At 38.3% G+C, this 14853-nt stretch overlaps 1 protein-coding gene and 2 long non-coding RNA genes across 3 annotated transcripts in view; 2 read left to right on the forward strand and 1 right to left on the reverse strand.

Annotated features, from left to right (window-relative positions):
• LOC134790027 (trichohyalin-like) overlaps positions 1 to 12911 on the reverse strand; it is a 39632-nt gene extending 26721 nt beyond the window's left edge. Inside the window, exon 1 of the mRNA XM_063760773.1 lies at positions 12807 to 12911. Coding sequence (XP_063616843.1) covers positions 12807 to 12823 — 17 coding nt within the window. The 5' untranslated portion in view covers positions 12824 to 12911. The remainder of the gene's footprint in view (positions 1 to 12806) is intronic.
• LOC134790059 (uncharacterized) overlaps positions 1 to 14853 on the forward strand; it is a 509644-nt gene that overhangs the window by 163712 nt on the left and 331079 nt on the right. The window lies entirely within an intron of this gene.
• LOC134789525 (uncharacterized) lies at positions 13690 to 14795 on the forward strand. The gene is made up of 2 exons (XR_010144086.1): positions 13690 to 14019; positions 14437 to 14795. It is a non-coding gene; the product is annotated as an uncharacterized LOC134789525 (long non-coding RNA).

The following is a 14853-nucleotide window of genomic DNA, read 5'->3' on the forward strand; positions in this document are numbered from 1 at the left end:
AAAACAATGACATTTTTTAAAATTCGGCGAGTAGACGGACTTCCCGCGCAGTTTAAGGGAAGTCCGTCTAGTTATGATATCAGCCAATCTATGGGTGCGTATATGTTCGTAGTTAAATTCCTAAAAAGAACGGATCAAGACAATGAAAAGTGTATTTTAAACTTGTTAACCCTTAAATGCATAGTGTTGCCAAATGTCTACAAAGCATTAGACAGCTCACAGATTAAAAAAAAAAGGCTTACGTTCTTGAACGCACCTTTATACCAAACGTCAAGTAGTAGGCTGATGATTTAAGGGTTAAATTTACGCAATATTTTTAATTTATAAAAATTACATTCGTTTTAAGACGAAAAGTCGGAAAGCTTGGAAAAATCCAGAAGTTGATAATTTTTAGTATGCGACTTTGGACGGTGTTTTCGGGGTTTGTAATTTTTTTATATTTAAAACTTTATCATAGGTATATCACAAATAGTGTACCTTTCTAATGGTAGTAAAAAATTCCATATATCTATTACTGAAAATTACAAATTTACATAAATATCATTTAGCCAATTCAACTTCTAACACTGATTTCGCAGTGAAAATCGAAGTTATATTTTTTTTTTACTATTTTTCCTAGAATCGGCAAACAATTATGTGTATAGCCCCCTCCAGACTATGCGCGTGAATCGCAGGCGAAGCCGCGAACGCGAGTGTGGAGTCGATTTCGCTGTCTACGAAAATCGACTACACACTCGCGTTCGCGGCTTCGCCCGCGATTCACGGGCATAGTCTGGAGGGGGCTTAACATGTATTAATTTCGGGCAAAAAGAAAAAGTCATGCATTTAAGGGTTAATATACGGTTCAGATTCGAAATAAACACCATTTTTCTAAAACAAAGGCAAGTCCGGCATATACTACCAAAATGGGGTGGTAAACCTTTTTTGGCAAATAATTAAAAATAATAATTTTTTTGATTTCCGAAATAAAAGATCTATAGTAATTTTAAAATGATTTTTAATCGTTTCTTTTAATTTACTATCATATCAAAATTTAATAAAGTAACATCATGCGCAAAGTCAGGAGGATTTTTTGATACCTTATCAAATCGTTATAATATTAAAGTCGCAAAAACTCTGATTTAACGAAAGTCCGCCGATATGACGAACTTGCCTTGAACATAATAGACGGACTTTCCAACTTAGTCAAATTTTAATTGATAAATTGTGGAACGTATAATTACAAAACTAAGCTAATTTCTGATATTTTAAAAATAGAATAAAGACAACTGGTTCTTATGCTACCTACGTAGTTACTTTCTGATGCACAATCTTTTCAAAAACTATTTTAACAATTTTTTTTCGAACGTCTGTCGCACTATGACTTCGAGTTCAAAACACGAAATGACTTGTTGAGGCAGATTGCTCTGAAGTTGGTTGTCACAGCGCCATCTGTTTTACAGTGACGGAACTAGCGCGAAAAACTGGTTAATCGACTGGACTCCAAAGTCGCATACGCCTTCAATAGGGGTCACAAAACCGTGCGTATTTTAGAAAACCGGTTTTTCGGTTTATGTGAAACTGCAAAATCGGGTTTCCGGTTTTTTCGGTGATTTCGATTTTACGTATAAATTGTAAAATATGCAAGTATTTTTAGGATCAATGCTTTAATATTAGTCTTCCACGACATTTCTATTTATAAGTACTTTATCTTTACCAAGACCATCAAATTCCATCAATAAAGTTTTTAACTAAGTCAGCAATTCTAAAACGGAATGCCTAAGCAAAATATTATATGACAACGGTGTTGACATAGTCCTCCTTCTGGAAACACACCGATGATGCCCAACTCGCTAAACGAGGTAAAATACCGGGATTTGATTTGGTAGCGGCATTATACCATGAACAATATAAAACTTCGACATACGGCCGGTCTTCTCTTACTGCCCTGGTCAACGTGATTTCAAATAACATCAATGGCAACAACATCGTCACAACTAGGGTTTGCAATCAGGATCCGAAATGTATGAAATTATCCGGATCTGGATCCGGATCCGCGGATCTTCCCATACATTTCGGATCCGTCGTGCAAACCCTAGTCACAACGATTATTCAAATCGGCGAAACGCGGATATGCAACATATATAAGCCTCCACGCAGCTGCTGGCCTACTCCACCCCTTCCTTGCTCGGAACATCCATCTCTTTACATTAGAAACTTTAGTAGCTACCATACCAGCTGGGGATATAGGAAATCTGACGACGTCAACTAGGAGGCGATCATGGACTGGGCAGATAGGAACAACACTGTATTAGTCGTTTCTAACAAAGGCAAAGGAACGTTGAAATTAGCTCGATGGAGAAGTGACTACAACCCGGACCTAGTCTTCACAACAAGAGCAATAGGCGGTACCCCAGTGGCCGCCGAGCGAGTATTAGTTATTATAGGTCTGATAATACCGATGGTATACCGATACCGATAAAGTAAATACCGATGTCGATGGTTCAGTCAGTATCTTGCCTAACACCGCCTCGCGGAAGTTTGCTTATGCTGATGACCTGGCCTTTGTGACACAAGAAGACAGCTTGGAAATGGAACAAAATACCCTGGAATCAAAGGACCTGGATCTATTAGACAACTATTTCTCTCAGTGGCGTTTGTGCCCCAGCACTTCCAAGACCGAGGTGTCCTATGCTCTAACCAGTGCAACAAACTAGCCAACAAGGAACTGAGAGTAAAATTCAGGGGCAATCTTATCCGACACAACTTCCTTCCTAAATATCTCCGAAGCATCCTGGATAAGCAGCCTATCTGCAAAACTGGGCAAATAGATATAACGCTGGAGACTAAAAAGCTGTTCATTTATACAATTAGTGCGTATAATTTATTGTTTTTTGTTTTAATTTGCCCTTCAAAATAATTAAACTATGTATATAAAACTGTAAAATCGAAAAACTCGAAAAAGCCGGTTTTACTAAAGTGAAAATCCGGTTTTTGCAATCTGCTGTAAACCCGGTTTTTCCGGTTTATTCGATTTCGGTGAAACCGGGTTTGTGACGCCTAGCCTTCAAATTAAAAAGTTATAACGTGTTGACGGACTTGCCTTGTAGACGGACTTGCCCACAGTGACCTTACATTGCATGTATATTGAATTCTAAACCTTATTTCTTGTTGAATGGGGTTAAAATGGTCTAAAAAGATAATATCATATTCAATCTTTTGGAAAGTCACATGCACCTTAGCCAATTAGACACTAAGATTTAAAACTACAATCATATAATAATGTGTCCCACAATTTGATATTTAACAGGCCAGGTAATTTTTTTTATTGGTGTCTCGCTCGCTCTTTTATTACAATTGTAGTTAGGTATAGGTTAGAAAAAATTACCACTAAATAACATTCCGACATAAACAGATAAACCCCGTGCTTATCAATTGCAACAATGCGAGTACGACCCTGGCGGCGTGGCGGCACATCTGTTATCTCTAAATAGTAGTAGGGCTTACGGCGATATTTACATCGAAAGCTGCATTTTTGGCAGAAAGCAAGCCGCTTTGCCCAGTGATAATAGGGACCAATCTGAATGATTTCATCCGAGGAAACACAAATTTCATACACTAGAATTCCAGATGGCGGACCTTTTCCAAAATGGCGGTTGCAATATTAAAAAAAAATATAGACACAAAACGGCTGCACCGATTTTAGTGATTGATATATCGATCAATTCGTATTAACACCTGTAATCGAATAAAATATATAGCATTTAAGAAATTAAAGATGGCGGCCGAATATTAAAAAAAATGTGTTTTTTTTCTTTAATTTTTTTCCTTCTAATGAAAATAACAACTAAATATTCTATAATATGATCACATATTCTTTCATTTAAATGAAACCTGATAATATTATCTGCAAAATAAAAAAACAATCTTAACAATCCGTTGAGTAGTTTTTGAACTATACGCATTTCAAAAAGCGCGTAACTGCCGTTCGAAACGGCCCGATCGCGCGACTCGCGTCAAAACTGAGAACTTTGATGATTTAAAGGTAAAAAAAAGAACTGAAAACCTATTTACTTTATTTATTGAGCTATAAATAAATAAATAAATTGTATTTCTGCTTATTATTTGTGACCATCACGGGAAAAGGTATAGCGGCTGGCGCTTACGTCGCTTAGCACCGCAATAGTATTGGAGCGGCGTTAATAATAGCGTAAGCGCCATCCGCCCTAAGGTACCTATACCAGTGGGTTCAAATTTATTCCTCTCTATCATCTTTGCCCGATGTAGTTGAACGAAAGAAAAGAAAATTCATATGAAATCAGATCAAAATATACCTAACATAATTAAATTAAATATATAGAGATGAACTACGCCAAACTGTCCCGCCCCTCCAATACTATTTCAATGTGTGTAGTATTGAAATAGTAATGGAGGGCGGGACAGTTTGGCGTGGTTTATCTATAAGTACCTTTTGTTTTTGCAAGTGCTGCATTGCACTATGCAGGGTAGACCCACCCTCCGACACGTGCAGCGCATTGTTTCGCAGCCTTTTTTACAGACGCAATGGTCCAGGTATGATAATTCACGCCACATCGCCCTAGCATCAGACCATTGCGATTCCCAACTGCCATTAGATGACTTCCAACCCCAAGAGGATGGCAATGGCACAGAGGCATCATCAAGAATAAGAGCATATCACCCCATAAGTGGCCTGCTTGATATGTGAGACGGAGCGCGTGTTTATGTAATGCTGCCGATGTTGGTGGGATGCTGGTTACCAATTTATTTTTAGTAGCAAATAGCTACTTGCGTACCAAGTTGTTCGACGAATGTGATATTTGTGGGTCATATAGGTAGCAGGTGAACTTTTCCAGCACAGCCATGATTTCTTTAGGAAGGCTTTGTAATGGCTGCGATATTTCTTTCAAAGTTGGTGTAACTTCAGGGTGTAACAACCATGTTTTGAAGCAAGACTTCTTTCCTGTTGTATGGAAGTAAGAAGTAGTGTCACACCCTGTAGAGGCGTTCACGCCACGAAGAGCGGTTCATCTGTCAGGACCCAAAGTATTTGCTATTTATGAACATCGATATAACGGCGTTTATTTGCAGTCCCAGTTATTAGCCATAACGCTTGCAGGCCACTATCAATTGAAGTTTGATGACATGATATCAATAACACCAAAACATCTGTATCGGAAGATCTAATCAAAATACGCCTAATTCCCTGTTCTGCTGATCTTTTGCGTGAAGTACGATGCGGCCATCAGCTTCTTCCGCATGTGTTCCTATTCATAAGATCAGGCAGAACAGGGAATTAGGCGTATTTTGATTAGATCTTCCGGTCTTTCGTTTTGGTGTTATTGATATCATATCATCAAACTTAAATTGAGAGTGGCCTGCAAGAGTTATGGCTATTAACTGGGACGGCAAATAAACGCCGTTATGGCGATCTTCATAAAATAGCAAATACTTTGGGTCCTGACAGATCAACCGCTCTTCGTGACTTTCACGCCTCTACAGGGTGTGACACTACTTCTTACTTCCATACAAAAGGAAATAAGTCTTGCTTCAAAACGTGGTTGTCACATCCCGAAGTTACACCAGCTTTGAAACAAATATCGCAGCCATTACAAAGCCTTCCTGAAGAAATCATGGCTATGCCGGAAAAGTTCACCTGCTACCTATATGACCCACAAATAGCACATTCGTCGGACAACTTGGTACGCAAGGAGCTATTTGCTACTAAAAAGAAATTGGTAACCAGCATCCCACCAACATCGGCAGCATTACATAAACACGCGCTCCGTCTCACATATCAAGCAGGCCAGTTATGGGGTGATATGCCCTTATTCTTGATGATGTCTCTGTGCCATTGCCATCCTCTTGGGGTTGGAAGTCATTTAATGGCAGTTGGGAACCGCAATGGCCTGATGCCAGGGAGATAGCGTGAATTATCATACCTGGACCATTGCGGCTGTAAAAAAGGCTGCGAAACAATGCGCTGCACGTGTCGGAGGGTGGGTCTACCCTGTACAGTGCAATGCAGCACTTGCAAAGGCAACTGCAAAAACGAAAGGTACTTATATATAAACCACGCCAAACTATCCCGCCCCTCCATTACTATATCAATATTAAACACATTGAAATAGTAATGGAAGTTAGTTTGGCGTAGTTCATCTCTATATATTTAATTTAATTATATTAGGTATATTTTGTTCTGATTTCATATGAATGTTCTTTTCTTTCAGTTCATCCACATCGGACGAAGATGATAAAGAGGAATAAATTTGAACCCACGGGTATAGATAGGTACCTTAGGGCGGATGGCGCTTACGCTATTATTAACGCCGCTCCAATACTATTGCGGTGCTAAGCGACGTAAGCGCCAGCCGCCATAACTTTTCCCGTGATGGTCACAAATAATAAGCGGAAATACAATTTATTTATTTATTTATAGCTCAATAAATAAAGTAAATATGTTTTCAGTTCTTTTTTACCTTTAAATCATCAAAATTCTCACTTTTGACGCGAGCCGCGCGAGCGGGCCGTTTCGGACGGCAGTTACGCGCTTTTTGAAATGCGTATAGTTCAAAAACTACTCAAGGGATTGTTAAGATTGTTTTTTTATTTTGCAGATAATATTATCAGGTTTCATTTAAATGAAAGAATATGTGATCATATTATAGAATATTTAGTTGTTATTTTCATTAGAAGGAAAAAAATTAAAGAAAAAAAAACACAATTTTCTTAATATTCGGCCGCCATCTTTAATTTCTTGAATGCCATATTTTTTATTCGATTACAAGTGTCAATACGAATTGATCGATATATCAATCACTAAAATCGGTGCACGCGTTTTGTGTCTATAATTTTTTTTAATATTGCAGCCGCCATTTTGGAAAAGGTCCGCCATCTTGAATTCTAGTGAATGAAATTTGTGTTTCCTCGGATGAAATCATTCAGATTGGTCCCTAGTATCACTGGGCAAAGCGGCTTGCTTTCTGCCAAAAATGCAGTTTCTTTTCGCTAAGCTCTATCACTAAGACTTACAGAGTCTTAAGTGGTAGTACCGCTACGTTGTATTTATTATTTAAAGATTTAATAAATAAAATTTTCGTTATGAACTTTAACCACAGCAGTTGGACAGAGTCATTGACAAATATATTTTTTTATTATGGTGGGTAGACGTACCTACCCTCCATATATTTTATGAACATTGATAAAGACAGTTGGAAGCAAAGAATATAATACTCACTAGGAGAAGAACGGTAACTCCATACAAAAAAATGTCCCCAACCGTTTATACGTTTATACTAGTGGCGCCGTCTTTGTGTACCAATGGAACTAAAGTTGACAACCGGTTTAGCCTGGCGGGTATTGGTAGGTAGTAATTCTGTTGATAAACATATTTGTTATCTTCATATCACGAAATATATGCAAGATGCAAATATTACCCCTTGTTTGTGGTATTATCAATTGATTTAAATAAAAGGCATGTTTATGTTTATAACATTATATATATTATTTATTAAAAAATGTTTTACATATAAAAATATACACTGAAAACTGGCAACTGGCAACTTAATAAAAAAATAGACATTAATAAAGCGCATTCACAAAGTTTTCAGTACCTTTTATACAAATAACATTAGGCATGCCTACCTATTACACTTTACACACAGATACACTACACTTTACATACGGCATTTTACACAGATTTCCAACTTGTATTCATACATTTCTTCACGGTTAATTAATACGCTTTCCAGATGTGTTATGACTCGGTTCCTTCTGAACCCACTAAAGTTGTAAATTTCACTCTGGCTGCTTCAACAGCCGTTGCTCCGCATTTAGCACATTTTCTATGTGCATTGCTGTAATCCATGTAGGTACAGACTTACAGTCTTAAGTGGTACGTAGCGGTACACGTTGTATGTATTATTTAAAGAGTTAATAAATAAAATTTTCGTTATGAACTTTAACCACAGCAGTTGGACAGAGTCATTGACAAATATATTTTTTATTATGGTGGGTAGACGTACCTACCCTCCATATATTTTATAAACATTGATAAAGACAGTTGGAAGCAAATATTCATTATAAAACTTAATCGCATCTAATTAAGTTTTAAGCGTTTTAAGTCCCGTTTTATGATTAATATTGTATAAAATTCGTGATAATTTAAATCAGAGTTGGGAGCAATGTTGCTGTAGAAAAATGTTTTTATTTTTATTACTCGCAACTTTTTCCCGGAGGCCAACGCACACATAGAAGATTAAGGCGCACACATGCGCAATTATTTGGGGACATAACTTTCTTAGGAAGTGAACAGGCCTGCTAGGAGGTTGGAAGCAAATATTCATTATAAAATTTAATCGCGTGTAATTAAGTTTTAAGTGTTTTAAGTTCCGTTTTAGGATTATAAATGTAAAAAAATCGTGAAAATTTAAATCTTAGTTGGGAGCAATGTTGCTGTAGAAAAATGTTTTTATTTTATTACTGGCAACTTTTTCTAGGAGGCCAAAGCACACATAGAAGCTTCAGGCGCACACATGCGCAATTATAAGGGGACATAACTTTCTTAGGAAGTGAACAGGCCTTGGTCAAGTATCAGTACTGATAATTCCGCTATTCGAGGCTAGATGTCGACTAGGTACCAAAATAATAGTCGTTTTGGTACTAAAACTGATATGTAGGTACCTAGTGTGAATCAAACGATCTGATCTAATTTACTCAAAGAGTCTCAAGAATACAATACCATTGAGTGGTAAACCACAAAGTCCACAAATTAGGATAATCACCTCGTAGTAAAAGCAGATTATACGGCCTTGAAATGTTAGTATAGATTAACGACTCTATTTCTTTAAACAATAGACTACAAAATACACTAACTAAATAATGGCTAACCTAACTTTTTTTGCATTTAACAACCATCGACAGTATCGACACTCAAAATAGTGATAGAGCTTAGCGAAAAGAAACTGCATTTTTGGCAGAAAGCAAGCCGCTTTGCCCAGTGATACTAGGGACCAATCTGAATGATTTCATCCGAGGAAACACAAATTTCATTCACTAGAATTCAAGATGGCGGACCTTTTCCAAAATGGCGGCTGCAATATTAAAAAAAATTATAGACACAAAACGCGTGCACCGATTTTAGTGATTGATATATCGATCAATTCGTATTGACACTTGTAATCGAATAAAAAATATGGCATTCAAGAAATTAAAGATGGCGGCCGAATATTAAGAAAATTGTGTTTTTTTTTCTTTAATTTTTTTCCTTCTAATGAAAATAACAACTAAATATTCTATAATATGATCACATATTCTTTCATTTAAATGAAACCTGATAATATTATCTGCAAAATAAAAAAACAATCTTAACAATCCCTTGAGTAGTTTTTGAACTATACGCATTTCAAAAAGCGCGTAACTGCCGTCCGAAACGGCCCGCTCGCGCGGCTCGCGTCAAAAGTGAGAATTTTGATGATTTAAAGGTAAAAAAGAACTGAAAACATATTTACTTTATTTATTGAGCTATAAATAAATAAATAAATTGTATTTCCGCTTATTATTTGTGACCATCACGGGAAAAGTTATGGCGGCTGGCGCTTACGTCGCTTAGCACCGCAATAGTATTGGAGCGGCGTTAATAATAGCGTAAGCGCCATCCGCCCTAAGGTACCTATCTATACCCGTGGGTTCAAATTTATTCCTCTTTATCATCTTCGTCCGATGTGGATGAACTGAAAGAAAAGAACATTCATATGAAATCAGAACAAAATATACCTAATATAATTAAATTAAATATATAGAGATGAACTACGCCAAACTAACTTCCATTACTATTTCAATGTGTTTAATATTGATATAGTAATGGAGGGGCGGGATAGTTTGGCGTGGTTTATATATAAGTACCTTTCGTTTTTGCAGTTGCCTTTGCAAGTGCTGCATTGCACTGTACAGGGTAGACCCACCCTCCGACACGTGCAGCGCATTGTTTCGCAGCCTTTTTTACAGCCGCAATGGTCCAGGTATGATAATTCACGCTATCTCCCTGGCATCAGGCCATTGCGGTTCCCAACTGCCATTAAATGACTTCCAACCCCAAGAGGATGGCAATGGCACAGAGACATCATCAAGAATAAGGGCATATCACCCCATAACTGGCCTGCTTGATATGTGAGACGGAGCGCGTGTTTATGTAATGCTGCCGATGTTGGTGGGATGCTGGTTACCAATTTCTTTTTAGTAGCAAATAGCTCCTTGCGTACCAAGTTGTCCGACGAATGTGCTATTTGTGGGTCATATAGGTAGCAGGTGAACTTTTCCGGCATAGCCATGATTTCTTCAGGAAGGCTTTGTAATGGCTGCGATATTTGTTTCAAAGCTGGTGTAACTTCGGGGTGTGACAACCACGTTTTGAAGCAAGACTTATTTCCTTTTGTATGGAAGTAAGAAGTAGTGTCACACCCTGTAGAGGCGTGAAAGTCACGAAGAGCGGTTGATCTGTCAGGACCCAAAGTATTTGCTATTTTATGAAGATCGCCATAACGGCGTTTATTTGCCGTCCCAGTTAATAGCCATAACTCTTGCAGGCCACTCTCAATTTAAGTTTGATGATATGATATCAATGCAGCACTTGCAAAAACAAAAGGTACTTATAGATAAACCACGCCAAACTGTCCCGCCCTCCATTACTATTTCAATACTACACACATTGAAATAGTATTGGAGGGGCGGGACAGTTTGGCGTAGTTCATCTCTATATATTTAATTTAATTATGTTAGGTATATTTTGATCTGATTTCATATGAATTTTCTTTTCTTTCGTTCAACTACATCGGGCAAAGATGATAGAGAGGAATAAATTTGAACCCACTGGTATAGGTACCTTAGGGCGGATGGCGCTTACGCTATTATTAACGCCGCTCCAATACTATTGCGGTGCTAAGCGACGTAAGCGCCAGCCGCTATACCTTTTCCCGTGATGGTCACAAATAATAAGCAGAAATACAATTTATTTATTTATTTATAGCTCAATAAATAAAGTAAATAGGTTTTCAGTTCTTTTTTTTACCTTTAAATCATCAAAGTTCTCAGTTTTGACGCGAGTCGCGCGATCGGGCCGTTTCGAACGGCAGTTACGCGCTTTTTGAAATGCGTATAGTTCAAAAACTACTCAACGGATTGTTAAGATTGTTTTTTTATTTTGCAGATAATATTATCAGGTTTCATTTAAATGAAAGAATATGTGATCATATTATAGAATATTTAGTTGTTATTTTCATTAGAAGGAAAAAAATTAAAGAAAAAAAACACATTTTTTTTAATATTCGGCCGCCATCTTTAATTTCTTAAATGCTATATATTTTATTCGATTACAGGTGTTAATACGAATTGATCGATATATCAATCACTAAAATCGGTGCAGCCGTTTTGTGTCTATATTTTTTTTTAATATTGCAACCGCCATTTTGGAAAAGGTCCGCCATCTTGAATTCTAGTGAATGAAATTTGTGTTTCCTCGGATGAAATCATTCAGATTGGTCCCTATTATCACTGGGCAAAGCGGCTTGCTTTCTGCCAAAAATGCAGCTTTCGATGTAAATATCGCCGTAAGCCCTACTACTATCTGTACCTACATGGATTACAGCAATGCACATAGAAAATGTGCTAAATGCGAAGCAACGGCTGTTGAAGATACATATTTGAGTCAAATTCACAGCTTTAGTGGGTTCAGAAGGAACCGCGTCATAACGCATCTGGAAAGCGTATTAATTAACCGTGAAGAAATGTATGAATACAAGTTGGAAATCTGTGTAAAATGCCGTGTGTAAAGTGTAGTGTATCTGTGTGTGTAAAGTGTAATAGGTAGGCATGCCTAAAGTTATTTGTATTATACTGAAAACTTTGTGAATGCGCTTTATTAATGTCTATTTTTTTATTAAGTTGTCAGGGTTTAATTTTCAGTGTATATTTCTATATGTAATACATTTTTTCAATAAATAAAATAATACAATGTTATAAACATAAATATGCCTTTTATTTAAATCAATTGATAATACCACAAACAAGGGGTAATATTTGCATCTTTCATATATTTCGTGATATGAAGATAACAAATATGTTTATCAACAGAATTATTACCTACCAATACCCGCCAGGCTAAACCGGTTGTCAACTTTAGTTCTTGGTACACAACGACGGCGCCACTAGTATAAACGTATAAACGGTTGGGGACATTTTTTTGTATGGAGTTACCGTTCTTCTCCTAGTGAGTATTATATTCTTTGTACTTGACAATTGATGTTCCGACGTCCGAAAGGTCTAATGCTCAACAATATTCAGCTAATAATATAACGGATTAACCGGAACTCTATTTTCAACTCCTTCTGTCTTTAATATTGTTGTTCAATACCTACAATTTCGTGTCGTGAGTCGCGACACTAGAGAATTCTATTATCAAGTAGCGGTACTGATAATTCCGCTAATAGTCGTTAGAAAATAATAGTAGTTTTAGTTTAGTATCAAAACTGATGTATGGAGTGAGCAGTTGAGCACTCTATTCTTACTATATTTATCTATGATGAAGGCGAAGCGTGGCTCGTCGAGAGCAAGTTAAGTGAAGATTAGTTCCTACCTACCTGTGTCCAGGTACCTTACCTTACCTATAGGTACAAATTTTAGGCGATTAACATAACTAACCGCCCTCACAAAAACTCGCGGGTATATCACCGATTTCTGAACTTTTTCATTTCTGTGAAATAAAACTAGTTTTACTAAGGGTGAAAAAAATAATCTTTTAAGTTATTTGTATTTACCCGCTCGCAGGTCTCATTATCACTACAAATACAAAATTAAAAATAAATAATCACAATTATTATTAGAACAAAATAACACAAATTTGTATATAATCGAAGTAATCTCATGATTGGATAGGTAATTAAAAACTTCAAATGTCAAATACTGATAGTGGTTAAATATATTCTCTTTGGTTATTGACTCTGCAAACTCATAAAGTACTAATTATCCTTTTTGCTAAAATATATATGTATACAGGGTGCCCAGTAATAGGGAATATTAGGCAAAGCTCTGCGTAGGTGGCACCAATAGCACATACAGTAAACAAACCTCATTTACATCATCAATGACACATCTTGCGTCACTAGGGTTGCCAGATGGTCGGGATTTGGCGGGATTCTCCCGATTTTTAGCACGTGTTCCCGATTCCCGACGAAGTGAAAATTGTCCCGAAAAACAGCTTCACGTTATAAACCAAAAATTTCAAGTTCCGTACTGTCGTCGAGCGAGCGAGCGACCCGCGTCGAGCGCGTAGCTAACGTAGTGCCAATAATGTAAAATATCGTTGTTTTTAATACAATTACTTTAATTTGAATGTTTTTTTTTCCCGACTTAAGTCCCAAAATCCCGAAAAAAATATATTTTTTCCCGATAATAGTGCCTTTCGATCTGGCAACCCTATGCGTCACTAGGTCAATCACATGGCCTACCGTGAAACACGACAATCGAAAGTTCGGTTTCTGCCTCTCTATCACTCTTGCTTATTCGATCGATAGAGAGACAGATAAAGAAATTTCGATTTTCGCGTTTCGCGGTAGGCCACCTGTAAACAAACCGCCTTGGTGCATGAATGTCACAGTGAAAACTTGTCAAAAAACTGTTTAATGCCTAGTATGTATAAGTTTGTGGTGACCATAAACTCCACACTACCGACTTCTCCAGCGGGCCCGTAGTCAGGCGACGGCGAGAGCGGCCCGCAGCCTGGCGGTCCCTGGCTGTGACGTCACGCCCCCACCGCGGCGCGACCGGCCGGAGCTCAGTTCATCGCCTGCGCTCGGACAGAGGCTCCCAGAGATTCGCACCGAACTTTGAAGGCCGCTATAATGGCCCACAATGAGATACGATGGACAGACGCCCTACCCATCGTGCTTTTGGGTCTACGGACGGCGTGGAAGGAAGACTTACACTGCTCAGCGGCAGAAATGGTCTATGGTGAGCCTCTGAGGATCCCTGGTGAGTTTTTACAACCACATTCTGCGAATAAGGTCCAGCCAGTGGGTTTTGTTTCCCAGCTGAGGCAGCACATAGCTAAAATCAGACCTACTCCTGTTTCAAGGCATGGTACGAAGTCAGTTTTTGTCCATAAAGACCTCAAAACCTCAAGCCATGTATTTTTAAGAAAAGACCATCTTAGAGGGTCCTTGGAAGCTCCGTACACAGGTCCACTGAAAGTCTTGAAGCGAACCGATAAAACTATAACTCTAGACCTACAGAGAGGACCAGTAACAGTTTCGATCGACAGAGTCAAACCAGCTTATGTGGTGACTGACGACAGTTCATCTCAATCCCAAGTTAGCGTCTGTCCGTCTGAAGTCGTCAGGACGACACGCTCGGGCAGAAAAGTAACTTTTCCTGATTTTTATGTCGCAGGGCCATAAATCTCCAAGGGGGGTGGTGTGGTGACCATAAACTCCACACTACCGACTTCTCCAGCGGGCCCGTAGTCAGGCGACGGCGAGAGCGGCCCGCAGCCTGGCGGTCCCTGGCTGTGACGTCACGCCCCCACCGCGGCGCGACCGGCCGGAGCTCAGTTCATCGCCTGCGCTCGGACAGAGGCTCCCAGAGATTCGCACTGAACGCACGCCGCTTTTCTCCGCCTTATCGCTAGCCTCTGCTTACGCGCGTTACATCTATATTGTACATAGCTTCTTTCTGTCGCCTAACTTTCTTCCGCACTTTGCACGCATTTTGTTATTTTATTTTCTTAGTTATTATAAACTTTATATGGATCTGCGAGTTTAATTTCTACGCCGCTGAATAGGAATCCATAAGTTACTCTATGGTTTA

Source organism: Cydia splendana, chromosome 4 (assembly GCF_910591565.1).
Source record: "Cydia splendana chromosome 4, ilCydSple1.2, whole genome shotgun sequence".
In the NCBI taxonomy this organism is placed as follows: Eukaryota; Metazoa; Arthropoda; class Insecta; order Lepidoptera; family Tortricidae; genus Cydia; species Cydia splendana.